Source organism: Microtus ochrogaster, chromosome 15 (assembly GCF_000317375.1).
Source record: "Microtus ochrogaster isolate Prairie Vole_2 chromosome 15, MicOch1.0, whole genome shotgun sequence".
Classification (NCBI taxonomy): domain Eukaryota; kingdom Metazoa; phylum Chordata; class Mammalia; order Rodentia; family Cricetidae; genus Microtus; species Microtus ochrogaster.
The window spans coordinates 36,338,450-36,358,005 of record NC_022017.1 but is presented as its reverse complement, the minus strand read 5'-3'; the positions used below and the strand labels follow the sequence as shown (position 1 = coordinate 36,358,005).

The 19,556-nt window shown below is 47.3% G+C and overlaps 1 protein-coding gene across 2 annotated transcripts in view; it reads left to right on the top strand.

Moving 5' to 3' along the window:
• Positions 1-19,556, top strand: part of Tg (thyroglobulin) — a 171,522-nt gene that overhangs the window by 19,649 nt on the left and 132,317 nt on the right. For both annotated transcript variants that reach the window (XM_005354537.2, XM_005354538.1), the window contains exons 12-21: positions 1,213-1,350; positions 1,742-1,819; positions 2,358-2,470; positions 5,247-5,349; positions 6,194-6,394; positions 7,698-7,907; positions 9,091-9,245; positions 9,459-9,615; positions 11,330-11,545; positions 17,491-17,640. In XM_005354537.2, coding sequence (XP_005354594.1) covers positions 1,213-1,350; positions 1,742-1,819; positions 2,358-2,470; positions 5,247-5,349; positions 6,194-6,394; positions 7,698-7,907; positions 9,091-9,245; positions 9,459-9,615; positions 11,330-11,545; positions 17,491-17,640 — 1,521 coding nt within the window. The remainder of the gene's footprint in view (positions 1-1,212; positions 1,351-1,741; positions 1,820-2,357; positions 2,471-5,246; positions 5,350-6,193; positions 6,395-7,697; positions 7,908-9,090; positions 9,246-9,458; positions 9,616-11,329; positions 11,546-17,490; positions 17,641-19,556) is intronic.

Here is a 19,556-nt window from a genome sequence, read left to right as displayed (position 1 = left end):
AGGTTCTGTTCTTTGTGTAAAAGAAACACGAATCTCTGTACCAAGGATTCTAAAGAGAAACCCATACACAAACTCGATCAGTACATGTCTAATGTGTTGCATGGCAGTCAGTGCTGAGCAGAGAAGCCATGCAGGGGAAGGAGAGCTGTGGTTGACATACCACACATATGTCAAACACATGTGGTCACACCCTTCCTTCCATGTAATGTTGTGTTTAAGTAGTTATCTGTCTACCTCAGTTTTGCCACTGGTCAGATGATATGCTTATATCTTATAGAGCCATAGAAACGGTTCAGCTAATTCTTTCTAGGCATGTCCAACATGCATCTCTGTAGGCTTGTGTCTCAGGATAACTAAACCTTAAGCTTACTCAGAGCACTATGGGACACACATGTGATTTCGTCTTTGTAACTCAACTGTGTGGTTTTTGAGACTTAACTTTGTAGATGACAATGTTGTGGCCATGCCAAAATGTTGGCACACACCTGGTATACAACATACCTTTGGATGCCCATGTGTTGTGGGATATTTGTACACTGTGTGAAGGTGTATTGTATGATGGGTATAATGAAAAGCTGAATGGCCAATACCTAGGCAGGAAGGATAGTTGGGACTTCAGGGCAGAGAGAAGTAGGAGAAGGAATCTAGGAGTGGGGTACAGGGACATGGAGAGGAAACAGGAAGCACAAGATGGAAGAAAAGTAACACCACATGATAGAAAATAGATTAATATAAATGGGTTAATTTAAGTTGTAAGAGCTAGTTAGGAACAAGCCCTAAGCTATAGGCCAAGATTTCATAATTAAAAGAGTCTCTGGATTGTTTTTCTTTTGTTTTGGTTGTTGTTTTTTGTATGTGTGTGAGTTGGCGGCCCAAAGAAAAATCTGACTATACCCATGGCTCTTCTCTAGAGTCAAGTACATGCCCTGGATATGAAGTCATCCACCAGCTTCACCACTCTCTGAGATGACCACACACATCTGTAGAGAGTCCTCCCAATGCAGTCTGGGGCTTATCTTCATAGGGGGATCTGCAGAGTGTCTACTTGCTGGCCAAAAATCTAAGTGAAATTTCTGGTTAAATGTTCCTCAGGTTGTAAGAAGGCTGTCTTATATGTTTGCAAGGGTGTGTTCAGGGGTGTGCGTGGTTTATCTCGGGACAGAGCCCACAAGGCAGCTGTCGTATTCTGTGTTTTTCTTTCTGCGATTCTAGCATTGAATTTCTACCAGCATCTCCGTGCTTCCCAGGGGGAGTCCGATGGAGCAGCCAGTCTTCTGTGGTCCCGGCCCTATGTACCACAGTGTGATAGTCTTGGAGGCTGGGAGCCTGTGCAGTGCCACGCTGGGACCGGTAAGGAGACTTAGAGAGGAAAGAGGCACACAGCAGGAGGCAAGTGGTCCAGATTATTGGCCCCTCTTTAGCAACTAGGACAAACCCTTAGCTTCTCCACTACCAGCTGTCTCCCAGGTGTAAGGGAAGCAGGGACCTCCAGTCAGGGTGGGGTTGAAATGCTCATTGGCTCGGAATGTTGGATGCTAAGTCTTGTGACTGTGGACAGTGTCAGGAGGGGAGCCTAGGCCAGACAGGCTACTTTGCTGGTGTTGCTATGAAAGCAAAAGAGAGAAGTTCCTCACTGGGCACTTGGGAGAGTTCCCAGCATACTTTCGGAGCTTATGGGCTATGGCTTGTTTTTTTTTTGTTTTGTTTTGTTTTGTTTTTTTTGTTTTTTGTTTTATTTCAGGACAGTGCTGGTGTGTGGATGGGCGGGGAGAGGTCATCCCCGCCTCATTGACTACACGCTCCTCACAGATGCCCCAGTGTAAGTAAAGCCCATGAGATTCTTTAATCTGCTCTAGAATGGCTTCTATGCTGCTGGACCCGGCTTGATCATACAACTGAGCAGGACTCTAGGGTCGAGCCCTGCAGAGCTGTCTCTGAGAATACCATAGACACATTTTTCTATGTCCCCAGGTCTGGGGCTCATGTTGACTTTGGGTCATCCTTCTTGGTTCTCTCATTGGGGGTGTACCTGGAAGAGCAAAGAATGGTGACAGGGTTTGACTTTGGTCCCTGGTCCTTGGCTCCTAGGCAGCTCCAACTACTGTGGTTCTATCACTGCCACACATGTATTTCTGCAGCCCACTAAGGGTTCCCCCTGAGGTATCAGTAGCCTACTTGACCCCTCAAAGCCACCAATGTACCCCACTTGTGTCTCTGCCCCTGAACTTCAGCCTGCTTGTCCTGAGGTTCTAGCTTTGTGGAATGCACGTCTATTGGTCTGAAGTCTGGGGTTATCTGGTGATACCCATTCCCCCTTAGCTCTGTAGCCCTTTGTTCACAGCCCCTCTCTCCCACAGGCCCCACAAGCTGTGAGCTATCCAGAGCCAATGGGCTGCTTTCTGCATGGAAGCAGGCTGGACCCCAAGGAAAGCCAGGTTCAGGAGATCTGTTCACTCCCACCTGCCTACAGGTGAGTTTCTGTGGACTCAGGAAAAATCCAAGCAAGGAAGGTTCACTGACATTGGTCTCCTCTGACTAAAAGTGCATTTTCTAGATTTTTTAGTTCATTCTCATTAGTATAAAACTCACAGGGAGTCACTGGTGTCCTGGTCCTTCTAGACCTGGCTATGTGTCCTTGGATTGGTTGCTTGCCTTCTCTGTGTCCAGTTTTGCTTTGTTTTAATCATAGGCCTGGACCACATTCTTGTCTTATATACTTCTTAGATTATCTTGAGACTCCAAGACAAATCCTTTACCAAAAGTCTTTAAAAACTGATTATATATATACATTATTATATAAAATAACATACAGTATAGTATTTAATAATACATGATATATATTAAATATATATAATACATGTAGTTGTTGTCATATGTTTTCTGAAGACACCTTGTTAAGGTCAATGTACTTGGCCCTCAGGCTCCCAGCCTTAGAGGAAAACATTATTCCTTGTCACTCCTAGCTTCTCTGTTGGTAGCTGTAACTCACAGTTTATTGAAACACTAACATAAAAGTGTCCAGGGAAAGAATTCAGGTTCAGCAGACTCGCTGAACATAGTGGACAATGAGGACTACTGAGAACTCAAGAACAATGGCACTGGGTTTTGATCCTACTGTGTGTACTGGCTTTGTGGGAACCTAGGCAGTTTGGATGCTCACCTAACTAGACCTGGAAGGAGGTGGGAGGTCCTTGGACTTTCCACAGGGCAGGGAACCCTGACTGCTCTTTGGGCTGAGGAGGGAGGGGGACTTGATTGGGGGAGGGGGAGGGAAATGGGAGGCGGTGGTTGGGAGGAGGCAGAAATCTTTAATAAATAAATAAAAAATAAAAAAATAATAATAAAATAAATAAAACATAAAAAAAAGAATTCAGGTTCAGGATTTAACCACATACCTACTAAACAGTTCATACCCCCATGCTTGTCCTGTGTCCCTACACAAGGGTGGGTGACCTCACCGCCTGCTCCACTTAGTTCCCAGGAGCTTTGTGAAAATCATATGAAATAGGGAATATTAGACTTTCAGGGGTCATGAAATGTAGAGCAATGTCATGGTTATTGTGGCATAATATTGTGGTCCACTTATTAATTGATTTGTAAGGAAAGTTGCCAATGTGATTTGGTCTTTTAGCTTGGCTAACAAATAACCTTTCCTGGAGATAAGCCTACCCAATGTCCCCAGCATGGCTGTTCTCCTGAGAAACAAAATGTGAGGACTGCAGCTTCTGAAGGCCAGAAGTGTGATTGTGGCATGTGACCTGATGATCACATGATTGTGAGGGCTCTTGCCATTCTGCATTCCCGGTTTCCCTTCACCTCCCAGGACTGGTAGTTAACTGACAGCTGGACTCCGTTTGGATCTCAATGAGTCGAGACCAATATTCACAATTTTAACGTTTTTCCCATAACCTTCCCTCAGAATTTTGCTTGAGTTTGAATCTTACCTGGCGGTTGACCAGATGGCTGGCCAGAGGCATGCTGTCTGATCTCCCTTTCTCGGTGTAGAATGATGGGGGCAGCAGAGTCCCCACCTTTCTGAGTGCTTGTGGATTCTGTGACTCACCTGAAAGGAAGGTGTTTGTGAGTCTCCTGCAGTTGCTGGGTAAATGGGGGTGACTACTCTCTGCAGAATATAAAGCCAATGAGCAACAGTCAATAAATTCAACACTCAGCACACTTAAGGCTGGATGCTTTTTTGTTGCCAGGTTATGTCTCTGTGCTCAGGGCTTTGCATTGCAGAAATGGGATGGGGGCTTCACTGCTGAAGGAGTTCCTGGAATGAAAGGCTCTAAGTTCTTGTTTTACACACATGAGGACCTAAATCCCTAGAACCCATGTAGCCAAGACGGAACATCATAGTGTCTTACCTATAATCCCAGTACTGAGGAGACAGAGATAGAGAGATGCCTGGGGTTCCTGGCTAACTAGCCTAGCCTATATGCTGAATTCCAGACCAATGAGAAACCCTCTCAAAATAATGTTAGGTGCCTGGCACCTGAGGAGCAACAGATGAGGTTGTCTTTGACCTCCATGCACACAAAATTCATGCATGCATATCTACATACACACATACAATCACAGAGAGAGAGGGGGAGGAGAGAGAGAGAAAGAGAGAGAGAGATAGAGAGAGAGAAGAGATGAGAGAGGAGAGACATAGAGGATCAATCTACTCCAGCTTCCAGGCTTTTAGGTGGGGAAACTGAGACCTGAGGCCTAGATAGTTAACGTGTCAGGTCAGGGAAGCATGTTGACCCAGGCTAGGCAAGGAAAGTAGGAGCCCACACTGATAGGTCTGGTCTGAAGGTCCCTAACAGGAGGTAGGGCTTGTTGGGTCACTGCCTTTGGAGCATACCTGTATTACTAATTACAGACACTTAAGGCTTCTTTGAGGTTCTGGGTGAAAAAGTCATCTCTGGAATTAGTTCCAGACCATGTAAAGTTAGTGTGTGTCATGTGTAGCCCGGCTACTCGCTAGCTATGGGATATCGCTCCAGTGCCTCACACCTCCTAAGAAGACTCACTTTTCCCTGCTCTCAAATGGCAAAACATGACCTTGTTTGGTGGCCGTCAATTCAGAGCATGGCTCTAAAGTTCGAATGGGATAGTGACTCCTTTATGGCAAACTTTCTTTGCCTGGAGCAGCTGTCACCAGTTGTTAGGAAGGGACATTCTTGTAAGACTTTCTCTCACCAGTAAGTGACCTGCAAAACCTTGCATATCCTGAAATGACTATGGCTTTGTCACAGACAGGACAGTATGCCAGGCAACAGACATCAAGCACAGGAACTTGGTGCGTGGACCCAGCCTCAGGGGAACGGATGCCACCAAACACAAACGGCAGTTCTCAGTGTGAGTAACTGTCTCTTCCCCTTGTCCTAAAGCCTCCGAGGCGAGCACTGGGTAAAAAGTCCCAACTCTGCCACCTCCACAGCTGGGACACAGCTCCTGACCCAAATGTCCCTTAACTTTCTCATCTATAAGACAGGACTTTTCCCATCTTGAAAGAGCTCAGGAAAGTCAGTGTGTCTAGAAGCTGGCTGTGCTCTCTGTAACCAAGCATCACTACCCAGCATCTGTCCCTGCCTACTGGGACACTGGTACTTTGGGGACCACTGGTCATATTGCTCTGAGGTACTGCATGCTCTGCCTGGTCCTGCAGCTCTGTGTCATGTGCTTATGTTGTCAAGGTCATCCTGGGGCTTTTTGGCATAGCACAGGGTTCCCATATTAGACTCCGATATGACTTCTTGCCTTCCTCTCTGCCATTGCTGGTGCTTGAGATCTTGTCACAAACTGGTTAGCACTTAAAGAGAGGGCGTGCTCTTTCTTCCTGACTTTTGTTCAATGTAATTCAGCTGCCTAGAAGGTATTTATCCCTCCCCACTCCTCTCTAGCAGATTCTCAGAGACCCCTAGCAGTTTCCTGGTAGATTTCACAGATTTTTCTCTGGTTGCTGACTCAAGACTGTCCCATGACTCCCTACTGCACCCTATCACCCTTCTCTTCAGTTGCTTATCTTTGAAAACCCCTGCGAGGTTCTGAGCCCCTCCATGGTAGGCAATGGGAGAGATAGAGCCCAGACCCCTGGAACCCTACAAGCTGTTAACCTGGTGTGGTAGGAATGCCAGGGAGTGATGTAGCAAAGTTGGGAGCAAACATCAAAGTGTGTTTCCCTTCTCTTGCCTCTGTACAGGCCCCGGCCTCTGTGATGCTCTCAAGAGTGGAGCATTGACCCAGAAAGTTAGCCCTGGCTACACCCCAATGTGTGAGGAGCAAGGCGGGGGCTTCTCTCCAGTGCAGTGTGACTTGGTCCAGGACAGTTGCTGGTGCGTCCTGGACAACGGAGAGGAAGTGCCTGGGACCCGTGTGGTAGGCACCCAGCCTGCCTGCGAGAGTAAGTCTTGAGCTGCCGGAGGGGCTGTAGGCTGAGAGCCTCATGCTGTGCCAGGTCAGGGTCTTGGAGATGCTGGGCTGTTGGAACAGGAATGGGCACGGTATCAAGACAGTTGGCTGCTGTGTTATGGTTACTGGTGGGCACTTCCAAAGCTCATTCAAGCCTGGGCTTGAAATTGGGAAGAACCTGGTGCCTCTGAAATCTATTGTGGTAGTTAAATGGAATCTGGCCTGGCTTTTCCTATTGTCTGCAGTCAGAAGAAGCATCCCAACTGCAGGACCTCATGGGGACTCACATTTCTGACTTCTAGCAAGGGACCATCTTGTTTGTTTTTATTTGTTATTCGGGAAGTTACTTGAATATCAAATACAGAGAGAAATGTCTCATGAGCATATAGAAGCATACTGAGATATAGTATTATATTTTATAATATACTCATTAAAAGCCTGCCATGAAGGCAATGGTCATGAACCTGCTCAGATGACAAACATAGCAAGACAGTGTCTAATATAAAATAAAACCAAAGCAAACCAAAAACCAAGGAAACAAAACAATGTGCTGGTTAAGGCCACAAGGTCAGAGCTTAACCATAGCCTTGATGACTGTGTCTGGTAGATGCAATTTTGGAAAGATCCCAGAGCCAGGACACTAAAGTGAAGAGGAGTCCACCCTGTCCTCTTTCCTTTTCCCTGGCCTGGTTCTCCCATGCTGCAGAGTCCCATGGAATGTTCTACAGCTGAGTGTGGAGAGCAGACGGCAGAGGCAACAGGCACACAAGGCATCAAGAGCCCATAGCCAGTTTGGGCAGTGGGGGCTGGGAGGGACATTAGGAAGGGGGACAGTGCTGAAGAGTTCACACAGAGCACTGTTGTCTCACTAAGGGAACAGGTTCAGACAAGGAAGACATAGGGAGGGCAGAGACCTCATTGGCTCCACAGCATGCCTATGACTCGAAGCAGTCAGTGGCTGCAGGTGTCACCCCTTGAGCTCCAAGTTGCTATAGTGGGAAACATGGAGGACAGCAACTGGTCTGTGAGCCCTGAAGTAAAGAGGATGGAGTGGTGGCCCACTGGATTTATAAGGTAGTCGGAGATACTGTTAGAAAATTCATCTTTGACTCACTGTCTGGTGAAATCGAGAGATGGTGGGTTTATCCAGAGAAGGAGGGGGGAAGGCCCAGGCCCTGGCAGAGCAGGGTACAGCCAGGAAGGTCCTGAGAAATAACCAAGGGACACAGAAAAGTAGACAGGAGCTAGTCATGGCTGGTAAGGCAGCCATGACTCTTCTCCCTACCCGCTTCCAGGTCCACAGTGTCCACTGCCATTCTCGGAGTCAGACGTGATGGATGGAGTCGTCTTCTGTGAGACAGCCTCTGGCCCAGGAGTGTCTGCCATTCAGCGGTGCCAGCTACTGTGCCGCCAGGGCCGTCAGAGCGCAGTCCCACGAGAGCCACTGATTTGTGACCTGGAGAATCAGCGCTGGGTGTCACCGCCGCCACCCCGAGTCTGCCAGCGTGAGTAGCAATGGGGACATTTGTCCTGCACTGTTCCCTCTCAGGGCTATTGCTGAGGAACCGCTCTCCCACTCACACACAACCTTTTTATGGTACATCAGGTGGCACCAAGGCTGGAGAGCTGGCCCCAGGAAGCACTGCTTCTAGGAGCATATAAGCCCACACCCATAGGATTAGGTTTTCTGGGGGGCTCTCTGGAGCCAAATGCTCTATGGGAGAATTAACATTATTCTAGGTTGCCTGCGGTTACCTGGATCAGATACAGATGTTCAGTGGTAGATACTCCAGCTGCAGGGTTAGGGACCCTATGCAATGTACTTTGATCTTCCTGTTTACCTTACGGCAAACCCTGACCCCTCCTCATATCCATCTTGACCCTTGTGGTGAAGTCCTAGAAAGACAGGGGTCCAAGACCTGTGCCAGATGAGCATCAGCATCTTGGATAGATGTAGACCTCTTCCTTTGTACAGTTTCTTACTGCCCCAGGGAACCCACCTACACAGTGTGGAAGTATGGGTTTCTGCCCAAGCCTGCCTTGACAAGGACAGGATGTAAGTAGCTCCAGCAGACCAGTTTGAACTAGAGCATCACACGTGACTCTCCTAGGGTAGGGGTAGAAGCATCTGAGGTGAAGACCCATACCCTGAGGTTGACCTCCATCGCCAGGAGCTAGCTGACAGCCACAGTGTTCAGGATGGGATTAGCAGCAAAGCACCGTGGGTTGTAGGGGGTTCTCATCCAGAAAAAGTTTAAGATGTAGTTGGGACAAACAAGTGGCTTGTCCCCTTGATTATATAACAGGGTGGCCTCAGCTGAAATCAAGACCAAGTTAATCCTCATTGAACACTGAACAGCATTAGAGAACTTCTACCCCTAGCCTGCAGATCAAGAGGGATGGTGGTGTTTATCTGCAAAACAGTATGGGAGATTTTTCCAGGGAGATTGTCATAACCCCTATGAAGAACCCCGATTCAGAGACTGAGCTTGCTGTGAGGAGGCTCAGTGACTCAGAGCTAAAACAGTGTGCCAGAACGTATGGGTATTTTAGGACATCAGTGCAAAGAGGCAATGCTTGTGTGCTTGTGCTAAATGAGGAGGAACTCTTTGTACAAAGGAAAATCCACAGGAATGAGTCCTGCAGGCCTGTCGCCCCTGTCCACTGACCTCTTGTGCTTGGCTGCAGGGCCTCAGCTGTGGCAGACCATGCAAACACAAGCACACTTCCAGCTCCTGCTCCCACCAGGCAAGATGTGCAGTGCTGACTACTCCGGCTTGCTGCAGGCCTTCCAGGTCTTCATACTGGATGAGCTGACAAGCCGTGGCTTCTGCCAGATCCAGGTATGTGGCAGCCTTCCCCACAATGAGGGCTGAATTCAGCATCAACTCTCAGGGAGCCTCACATGGGGAAGAGGTTTTTCAGTAACCAAAGCCCCAGGAGCAGGGTGATAGAAGACTATAGGACGTAACGTAAGCTCCTTCAGATTCCTGACACGTGCTTGATAACATCAGCTTCTTCTATGTTCCTAAACCAAGGGGTCATTCTCCATGCAGGTGAAGACATTTGGGACCCTGGTTTCCAGCACTGTCTGTGACAGCTCTTCGGTTCAGGTGGGGTGTCTGACTGCAGAGCGTTTGGGAGTGAACGTTACGTGGAAATTGCAGCTTGGTGACATCTCAATGGCCTCACTTCCAGATTTGCACAGCATTGGTATGTTCACCTGGGCTGCTGTCTTGAAGAAGCCAGGCAGCCTCATGGAGCCTCAGACTCCCTCCTTACAATGAAACCGGGGAAGGTGCCATGACTTCTCATAACTACTTGGGAAGCGTTGTGTCTAGCTCTTGGGAACTGCTAGTTGTGTGTTTAAAAGCATATCAAAGTTAGATTCCCTGGAACTGGAGTTACAGGCAGTTGTGAGCCACCCAATGTGAATTCTGGGATTTGAACTCCAGTCCTCTGCAAGAGCAGCAAGTACTCTTAAGCTCCTGAACTGTCTCACCTGGCAGCACAAACTGGATAGATTATTAGATAATTACTAGATAATAATTACTGTGTAATCAATAGATTACTAGAAAAGCAGAAGACATGAAATTTGGGAAGTGGGTGGGGTGTAGGGCTGATCTGGGAAGAGTTAGGGGAAAGAGTTGGGGTGGTATGATCAAATTATATTGTATGAAAGTCTCAAAGGGTTAATCACAAATAGCATATATACTTAAAATATGTAAAAGTCAGTAAAGTTCTGGTCAATAGGAACAAATAGCATCCTAAGCAACAGAGAGGCTAGAGACTTCAATGTAGGGGTGAGACACATTGTAGGGGAGATTGGGTGGAGAGAGGGACTCTTCACTGGCTTACAACTCCATACCACCCATGTCCACTGAGAAAACACCTCAACCCATTGCTCCCTCCTAAAGCCTGACAATTATGCTAGGGATGGATAAAGAGATCACAAAGACCTAAGAAGAAAGGGTAGAAAAGGGTAGGATGAATCGTGTGTGCGCTATCATGAGTGTGTGCCCTGTTTTCTTTGAGCTTGCTGGTAGGGTAGGGAATAATCCACACATCTGGAGGGGATCACTCCTGTCTCTCCTCTGTCATTCGGTGGCCCAACACCCAGTTACCCGAGTAGCTGCAACCTGACCTCTGTATTATGAGCATAAATCTGTCAAAAACAAAAGACTGGGGTAGAATCCAGGAAGCAGGCTACATATCTATCATTCTCTTGGATTCCTGATGCCACTGTGGCAGGAATCTACCTATCATTATGAATAAAGGATTTCCATTAACCTTCCCCCAAGAAAGCCTGGGTAATTTGGGAATGTCTGATATTGTTAAACCGTAAGATGTTTGTCCCCAGCTTCAATGTGAAGACAATGATGACTGTGGCTTTAGGTCACAGCTAGGGACAGGTTTAGCATGAATGTTTTTTGCACATTGAGGTCTGCCCCAGCACCTTTCATGGCATTTCCCAAGCTTTCTGCTTGGGAAGTCATAGCCTTCTCTAAACTTAGCAGGCTAGTAAAAGCCGCATTTCCAACAGAAGGCCATGCCTTTCATGTGGGTGGCCCTTGCATATACGCTGTCCCCTGGGAACCTCCCACCGGTAAGAGAAGCATTTCTAGGTCTGTAAAGCAGATGTAGACACTGGGGCTTAAAGAGGGGTAGAGAATCTGAACAGTGTACCTCAGATCATGGTAAGGCATATCATATGCCAAGATGGACCACTTTGGTGCCACAGAATCTGAGACTCAAGATCAGAGTTTGACTTGCAGGTTTGTGACTTTGGGCCAGCCACTCACCTCTGAGCCCAGTCTGCCATAATGTCTAATGAGAGAGAATTCATGATACCCGTGTGTCTTTCTGCCAGGGAGGTCCTGCAGGGAACAGAGAGATGACCTCTTCCTGCCTCACCTGTGTCTTACAGAAAGGGCTTTAGTGGGCCAGGATCTTCTCGGGCGATTTGCAGATCTGATCCAAAGTGGCAAGTTCCAGCTTCATCTGGACTCCAAGACATTCCCAGCAGACACCACCTTGTACTTCCTCCATGGGGACAGCTTTGTCACCTCTCCCAGGACTCAGCTTGGGTGCTTGGAAGGATTCTACAGAGTTTCAGTCACCAGTCAGGACCCTCTGGTCTGTGGTAGGTACCCACCTCTCTCTGGACTGAGGTATGGAACCCCAAGAGGCTTCAGGAAAGGCCAGTGAACTCTGGGAAGGGAGGTTGATCATCAATGCGTTGGTCAAGAAGTATCTTCCACTGTCCAGTTTTCATGAGAATCAGTCAATAGCCATCACTCACAAGGCTCAGCAAGAGGGAAAATCTAGCGTGTGACATTGTCCTTTCTATTAGTTCTTCCTCAGCTTGAACCCTGGTGCTGGGGTCACTGGGAAAAGAAAGCCAATGTCTACCCTGTATCCTGGCTCAAGAGTTCTGGGTTTTGTTTTAGGAGATGTCATTCCTCTCAACCCCTATATAGCCATTTGCCAGCCCCCTCTGTTGCTCATGGAGATGAGACAGGGACAGGTTGACTTGGCTGTTTTTGCTCTAGCCATGAGTGTCTTTGAAGATCACTCTCATGGGAATGCAGCTGCAAAGTAGAAGAAAGATGTGTGTCAGATTCCTGTTGCTCTCCTTATGAATCACTCTAGACTAGTGGTTTTATCTTATAGCTCAGTAGGCTGAATTGCCACATGGGTCTCCTTGGCGAGAATTAAGGTACCCTCAGGACTGTATTCCTCCTGAAGACACTTGAGGAGTCTGACTCCAGTTTTTCGAAGTCAGTCACACTCCCTGGCCCCAGAATCCCTCTTTCATCGTCAAGGACAGCACAACAGTGCCTTTCTGACCCTCTCTGCTTCCAGAACCACATCCTTCTGCTTTAAGAACCATTTTAATGACCTACAGCTGGATAATCCAGGACACTTCCATGATTGAATGGTCTGTCTATTTTTATTTTAATCCCTCCTCTAATTTTAATTCCTTCTGGCAATATAACTTAATATAAATCTTCCAGGGGTTGAGATGTGCTCATATGTGGGTAGGGTGGTGGAATCGTTGTTCCATCACCAAAGGTTGAAAGGCTTAATAATGGTATGGAAGCCTTCTTCCTACATGGAATGAGATGAAGTGTTTTTATCAAGCCGGAGAGAGATCTTCTCTGTTATTTCCCCACATTATTTATGTTGGTTGCAACAGAAAGGTTCCATAGATGTTCTGAAATCTGTGCCAAGTTACTGGGTTTGAGCTACATCCCCATCCTAGCACAGAGAACAGGAGCACAGCCATTTCCCAGCCGTTATATATTGCAGATTTTATACTCTACAGTGTGACTTTGCAAATATTTATCTCACAGGAGTCCCTGCTGGCAGAGCCTTTTCCTATGAAACAGAAGTGGAGGCTCTGTTAAATGGGTGTGTGCAGCTCAAACAGGCTGTCTCCCAAGAGGGACTTGAAGTTCCCAAACCCAATATCAATGGGTGAGGAATCCTACCTCCTCTTGGGCCAGAACACATAATCTGTCTTTCTGTCTTTTAAGGGATTTCCAAACAAGAGGCTGAGAAGAGGAGGAAGAGTGGATGGTGGCATCTACTAAGTGGGAGGAACAGGGTCACAGAGAGGACAAGTCATACCTGTCAACCACTATGTTTTCCAACCTTAATATTCAGTGTCCCAGGCTCCCCGGATGAACACCATTAAGTTGGCGTGTGGGTGTTTATATACATGTAAGGACACTGTGTTCATGTTACAACACACACGAAATAAAGGGGAAGATGATAATCCAATCACAACTTTCCTCTGGGGTGTTTGATCAATAGTGACGCCCAGATCCTATCACAAGGGCTGACCACCTGACCATCCAGCCTTTCCTCTCTTCAGAGAGAAAAGTCAAGGATCTGTTCACAAAAGCAGCAGAAAAAGACGTGGGTAGCTTTGGTTATGTCTGAGATCCCCAGTGAATTTCTTATATATGTGGGTCCTTCTTGTATGTGTGGGCATTTCTGGAGGGTTTGGTGTGCCCCCACCCTATCCTGAGTGAGGTGAGGAAACTGAGGCATAAGCTCTAAACACACCCAGGACAGCACTCTTTATTTAGATACACCTGGACTTGAGTGCTGCCCACCCCAGCACCTCCTCATCCTGCGGACCAAGGAGGTCACTTGTCCTCCCCTGAAAATCGTAACTTCCTTGATGAAAGCACACCTCTCCTTCTATGAGAAACTCTTGGCAAGTGCCTGTGTTATTGCCTGGCAGTGTAGACATGCGAGCTCGGCTCTATCTGCTCCAGAGCTTTAGTTCCGCCCTGTGCACCACGCCTCTCCCTTCTCAACAAGGGAGGTCTAGTGAAATCACAGCTCCCAAGATTCAGGTTTCTCCTTTTGGGCTCTTTTTCTAAAACACATCTGGAACACAGCTGTGGACCTACAAGGCAGAGCATTGTCCTATGGAGATGAAGCAGGGGTTTTTTATCTGTTGTCTCTGAGGTCTGATGTAAGTGGTCCCTGATAGTGCAGTGACTTGGGGGGGCAGAAGGAGCTTCCCTCCCTTGTGGCCTGTATGGTCCTTCCGATCCTGGGAACTGATGCTGCTAGGGAGAAGATGCCTTGCTTGCAGTTTCATCAGGATACGTTTAGTTCACTCTCTTGCCTCCGTATATCTTTATGGATCCCGAGGAAGTGGATCCCAGGAGATTGTTAGGATTTTCCATTCTCTTTATATGGGACATTAATTTTCACTTATCTACTATAAATTCTTTCTTCTTTTCTCACTACAAAGTCTTCTAATAGAACTAGGTCCCTGTGGACCTTCCCCACCCCCAAAGTGGTATGTTGTGGCTTTCCCCTTCTTCCTCTCCTCCCTTGCCCCATTTCATCCATCTGTCATCCACCCACTTGGGCTTTAAAAATCTAGTATGTGCAGGCCCCATGTCACAAGTACAGAGCAGCAAAGGCCACCCCACCATACACAACTGGACCAGAAGGCTGTGCTATAAAGAGCCCCTATAGGGCAGTCAGAGGGGCATGCTGGGGTAGCAGGTGCTGGGTGGGGTCTGGAAAAGTGAAAAGGGATTGTTGCTAAGATAGGCAGATGGGAGTAAGGTACTTGTATGGGAGTGAATGTGTGTGTGTGTGTGTGTGTGTGTGTGTGTGTGTGTGTGTACTTTTGTGTGTTAGGGTCACCAAAATGAAGACTATCCCAGAAAACTGGTGGATTACTGAAAAAGCTATGAGTCTCAAAGTCCTTGACTTTCTGAGATAATGCCATGACAGGAGGTGACCCACTGAGAGAGACAGAATACAGAGAAAGATAGACAAGAAGTTTGGACCACCAGGAGAGTACCACAGAAAAATTTTGAGCTAAAGACTGACAGGACCAGTGCCGCCCCCCCCCACCCGTGCTGTATGTGCTAGAACCCAGTTCATGAGCTTCGGGCAAGGGACTGGAGGTTGAAAATAACACGCAGAGACAGACCAACAAACAGACTTTCCAACACTTGTACCAAAAGCCCCTCTTTAATAGCACCATGGAGGCTTAAATATACTGTAGTCAATGGCCAACAGGTGAAAATCCCATCCTCTGATCCTCCAAGCTAGGCACAGCGTCTAGTAACTTCAATTAGAAGGCTCTAGTCAGGGAAGAGCTGCTGAAGGCCAGGACTTAATTGGTCCCAACAACCAGAAAGACTTGACAGGGTTTGCATGAAGGACCATGATCTCTCCCCAAAGATGTTTTTCCTCTTTTCAAAAGTATAGCTGTCATTGACGGGGCTGAAAGATTGGCAGGAAGGATATGATTCAGAGCCTTGCAAACTCTAAACTCAAATGATCCAACAATGTATTATATAAAGGCAAGTACTGATCACAGCTCTCAGAAATTCTGGCTGGTGGAAGGACATAGTTGAAGGGGAAAATGAGCATGTAGGGGCCAAGGTAGACTTGAGAGAAGCCACTTTCTGAGGAAAGGATGATAGTCATCAAGGCCCCACCTCATTATAATCATGAACGGTGCTCTTTAGGTGGAAAAACTCTTGACATCAGGGACAACCACAGTGGGGAAAGAGCATGCACACTCACTCCTCAGACAGGAGCCTGTGGTTTGATGCTATCTCCCCAGGTCTCACTTTCCTGTCTTCATCAGGACTCCGAGTGAAGATGGCAGGCCACTTGCATTGGCCAGGAAGCTTTTATTTCCTCTAGTCCTGAAGTCAGAGGGCCTTTACTTGAAAAAGCAACTGTCCCAACCAATCATCAAGAGCCTGACTCAAAGAAGTAATGAAACTCCATGCTCGGAGAGAAGGATATTCTCTGCTAGGGTGGACTGGAAAGTATGACTCAGTTTCTAAGATGTGGAGGAGACACTGATTTACTCAGAGACACCAAGTATGCATGCAGACCAGGGATAGGAGCCCCTAGGACATTGGCTTCATCTCACCGCCACTCTGTGCTTACATTTTACCAGTTAATTGCCTTGCTGCCAATTCTGAAAAGATGTCCTTCTCATAGGGCTGTGAGACAACACGTGGAAATAGCTGGCACTGTGCCTGTCACGTGTCATAACTTCCCCCCTCTCACCTTCCAGAACAGTGCTGTAGGAAGTGATGGCTGAGCACTTCAGGCTTGGCTTTCTCGCCTGTGAGATGGGAATAGATGCGAACTCTTAGCGGTATATATTAATCCATGGAGCATGCCCAGCAGTGTGCCAAACACACACTGAGGGCTCCAAGGGTGGGAAAGATTCCAACTCCACCTTTTGCAGAGTAAAACTCAGTATTTGAAGCTATTTGACAAATTATTGAGAATACAACCCTGAAAAAGGAGGGAAAAGAGAAAGGTCCTCCATGCTTCTCTGAGCCACCAGGGTCTGGGTGTTGGTTCCTGCGCTGCTCTGCAGTGGAGCTCCTGAGAGATCTGACTTTAACGCCTTATGAGATATTTGCCTTTTCTATGGGGGATTTTGGGTTCCCCGCCTATGCCATATTGGAGAAGAGAAACGAAGAGAGGCTGAAGATGTTAGAGGGAGAAAAAGCACTGGGTACCAGAAGCTGAGCAGTGTAAGAGGGAGAGAGCACAGGAAGACACTGGCATCCAGGTTGACAAGTTGACAAGAGCTCTTATCCACAGAATTTGGGCTTTCTGAGTCAATCTGAAGCCATCAGGCCTGATAGCAAGAACCACCTTTAGTCTGCTGGGTGCCCAGTTAGTCTTGTCTTTGTGCAGTATGAGCTGCATTAGTAGTGACTGACACACAGGGACATCAACCACAGCTGCCAAGCGAGATGGTACTAAGTTGCTAAGAATTACCGGAATCAACCCATTGAGAAGGTACCATGTGTGCATAGCTGGCTGCAAGGAAGGACTTTCTTACAAGTAAAAGTAATTGTTATTTGCTGAGTGCACACATGAGTCTGGTATGAGGACAGACACTGTCTGTTCATGACTGCTGTACCCCATTAAATAGTGTTGACTCCATTTCACACAGAATAAAAATGCTGAACTAGACAGGAAGTGGGATTTCACCCGATCCGCCTGCTCTTTCCACTCTCCGTCACACCCTTAGATTTGGGAAACTGTGGTTGGGCCTCATCTTTCCCATTCATTTCCTGCCAAGCTTATCTCCTTTGCAGTCTCAGCTTTGGCTCCCCTAGCTGGCCTGGTTCGGCCTTTCTCTTGCCTTTACATCTTGGGGATTTTGCACTTACTGTTTACACTGCCTGGTGTTTGCTTCACAACACACACACACACACACACACACACACACACACACACACACACACGCGCGTCTCTAGTGTTAACTTCTCAGAGACTGTTTCTCTCTAATGTGCCCTGACTTGTCTCCTACTTCATTTGACCCACCTCTGAAATCTTGCCTGAATTTCCACAGTTCCTGCAAGTCCATAGCTTATGGAGAGAAAGGCCTGTCTGCCTTTATAGCTGTCTCCTTAGCTTTTGATCCCGAGGCTCCCTGCTTCTCATTAATTGCCCCATGGAAATCCTGGGCTGATTTTAGGATTCTGCATGTACTGCAGGCCCTGCCTGTGACCATAAAGCAAGTTCTCACTCTGATGTCTTCTATGTTTGTACCCCTAGTGAAGTGCCCTGAAGGAAGCTTCTCTCAGGATGGCCGCTGTACTCTCTGTCCTGCTGGCACATACCAAGAACAAGCAGGCAGCTCAGCCTGCATCCCATGCCCCAGAGGCAGAACGACCATCGCTGCTGGAGCTTACAGCAAGACTCTTTGTAAGTTATTCTGGGCACTATGAAGGAAAAACCTTTCCACACAGTGGGCTGCAATACATCTGCTCAGTGTCAGTACTGGAGATCTCTCTGCATCCCAGAAATGACCCACAGTGTTAGGAGGTTGAAGAGCATCAGTATCCCACATCCGATAGATAACAACAGTGGCCTCTTCCCCCAAGTTATGATGAGCACACTTGATGAGAGGAATTGCCAAGAATCTCTTGGGTGGCACGGGGGTTGGGTGGTGGTGGACAACAAAGCTCTCCATTGTTGAGAACCATTGGGTAAAGGCCATTTTCTGATGATGATAGTTTCCTGCCAGGCTCCAGCCTAGTCATGTTACCTGCAAAGTCTCATTCAGTCACCCCAACTCCTCTCCCAGGTAGATAGTGTAGCCCACTTTTTACAAATAAGATGAGGGTTCAAATAAATGAGCTTACTTAGTCAAATTCACCCAACTAACTCAGTTGATCTTTAAACTTAGTTTTGCCTGATTCTGAAACTTCTGGGTTTTGTAAATCAACTTTATTAGATCCCGAAGAAAGTTTTCCCACCCAGACACATAACCACTGTGTAACTCACGTTCGGCCTTATGCTTGCCAGGTCCCTGTATACTTGGTCTTCCTATGTGTTATGAAACTCCCAGAGTCATTTAGTAGTCAAATGACTACTAAAAACCACCTGGGTATTCTTGGGAAAGGACCCATGCTTTGTAATAGACCGTGTTGATGAGAGTCTGCAATTACATCAGCATGAAGCAAATTGTTATTGCTTACAGCGTGAATATGTTCCAGAATATTTTAGAAAGTGATCGAAGGAGATGAAAACACCTCTGATAAGGAAAGTTTCCTTGGAAAGAAGGGCCACGCTAATTGGATGGTAATGCTGACAGACTCAAAACAAGAGGGATTTTGTAGGTAGGAATCTGCCAATCTCTAGAGCAAACTCCTTGACATCGGAGTACCATTTCCCCTTAAACATTGACTCCTAGTGGAGGTGGCCTGGCATGCCATCCCTGTGCCACAGCAGAACTTTCTTAAAAGGGCATCTGTGTCAGGCCCTGCCCCTCACTGTGAAGGAGACACATCAGAAATGGAGGAAGCAGAACAATGAGATCCACCTTGGTCCCTCCCTCCCCTCACCAGCAAGGTGGCTTACATCAGGCAGCTGTCTTCTGAATGTCAGTCTGTCCTCTATGAGACAGGTCATTGGTGCCACATTCCTGGTATACCACCTGATACAGAGTGCCTAGAGTAATAGGCACTGTTTGTTGTTGTTGTTGTTTTTTGTGGTTCTCAGGATGCAGAATCAGTGTGCCAACGCGGCATGACAGAGGGTTAGAGGTGGGGCTATGGGGTGGGAAGAACAAAGGTGTCAAGGTTGGGTTTCTCTAGCTGCTTATTTCATGAGGCCTTTGTGTACTGTATGCACAGAGACCAAGACCTTCAGCCTTCCTCTTTGCTTAAACACATTCCATTGTCTTCTAAACTCCTAATCTCATCCCCCTGAAACTGCATCCCAAAGGTGCTACCCTTGAATTCTATCACATGAAAGATTGTGGATTCAGCACACGATTTGGGGCAGACACAATGTCAAGCCCATAGCAAGCAGTGAGGAGGTATCTGATGTGTGCTAACACCTCCCCCCCCCCACTGATGCAGATGCTGCACACTGATCCAGGTGCTGCAGTGACATTACTGTGTAGCTGTAGAGGATTGGGCTCTGTCATGAAGCTTCCTCATTTATCTTCCTGAATGCAGAGCAGTGTTAGTGGATTGTCTGATCTGAAGACTACTGGGCAGGTGGAGAAAGGATTTCCAGAAAGAGGTGTTAACTTGAACACAGGGATGGAGGGGAATCCATCCCTGGACTTCATCCTTACATTCATGGACGTTGAGGGGGATTGTACATTTTAG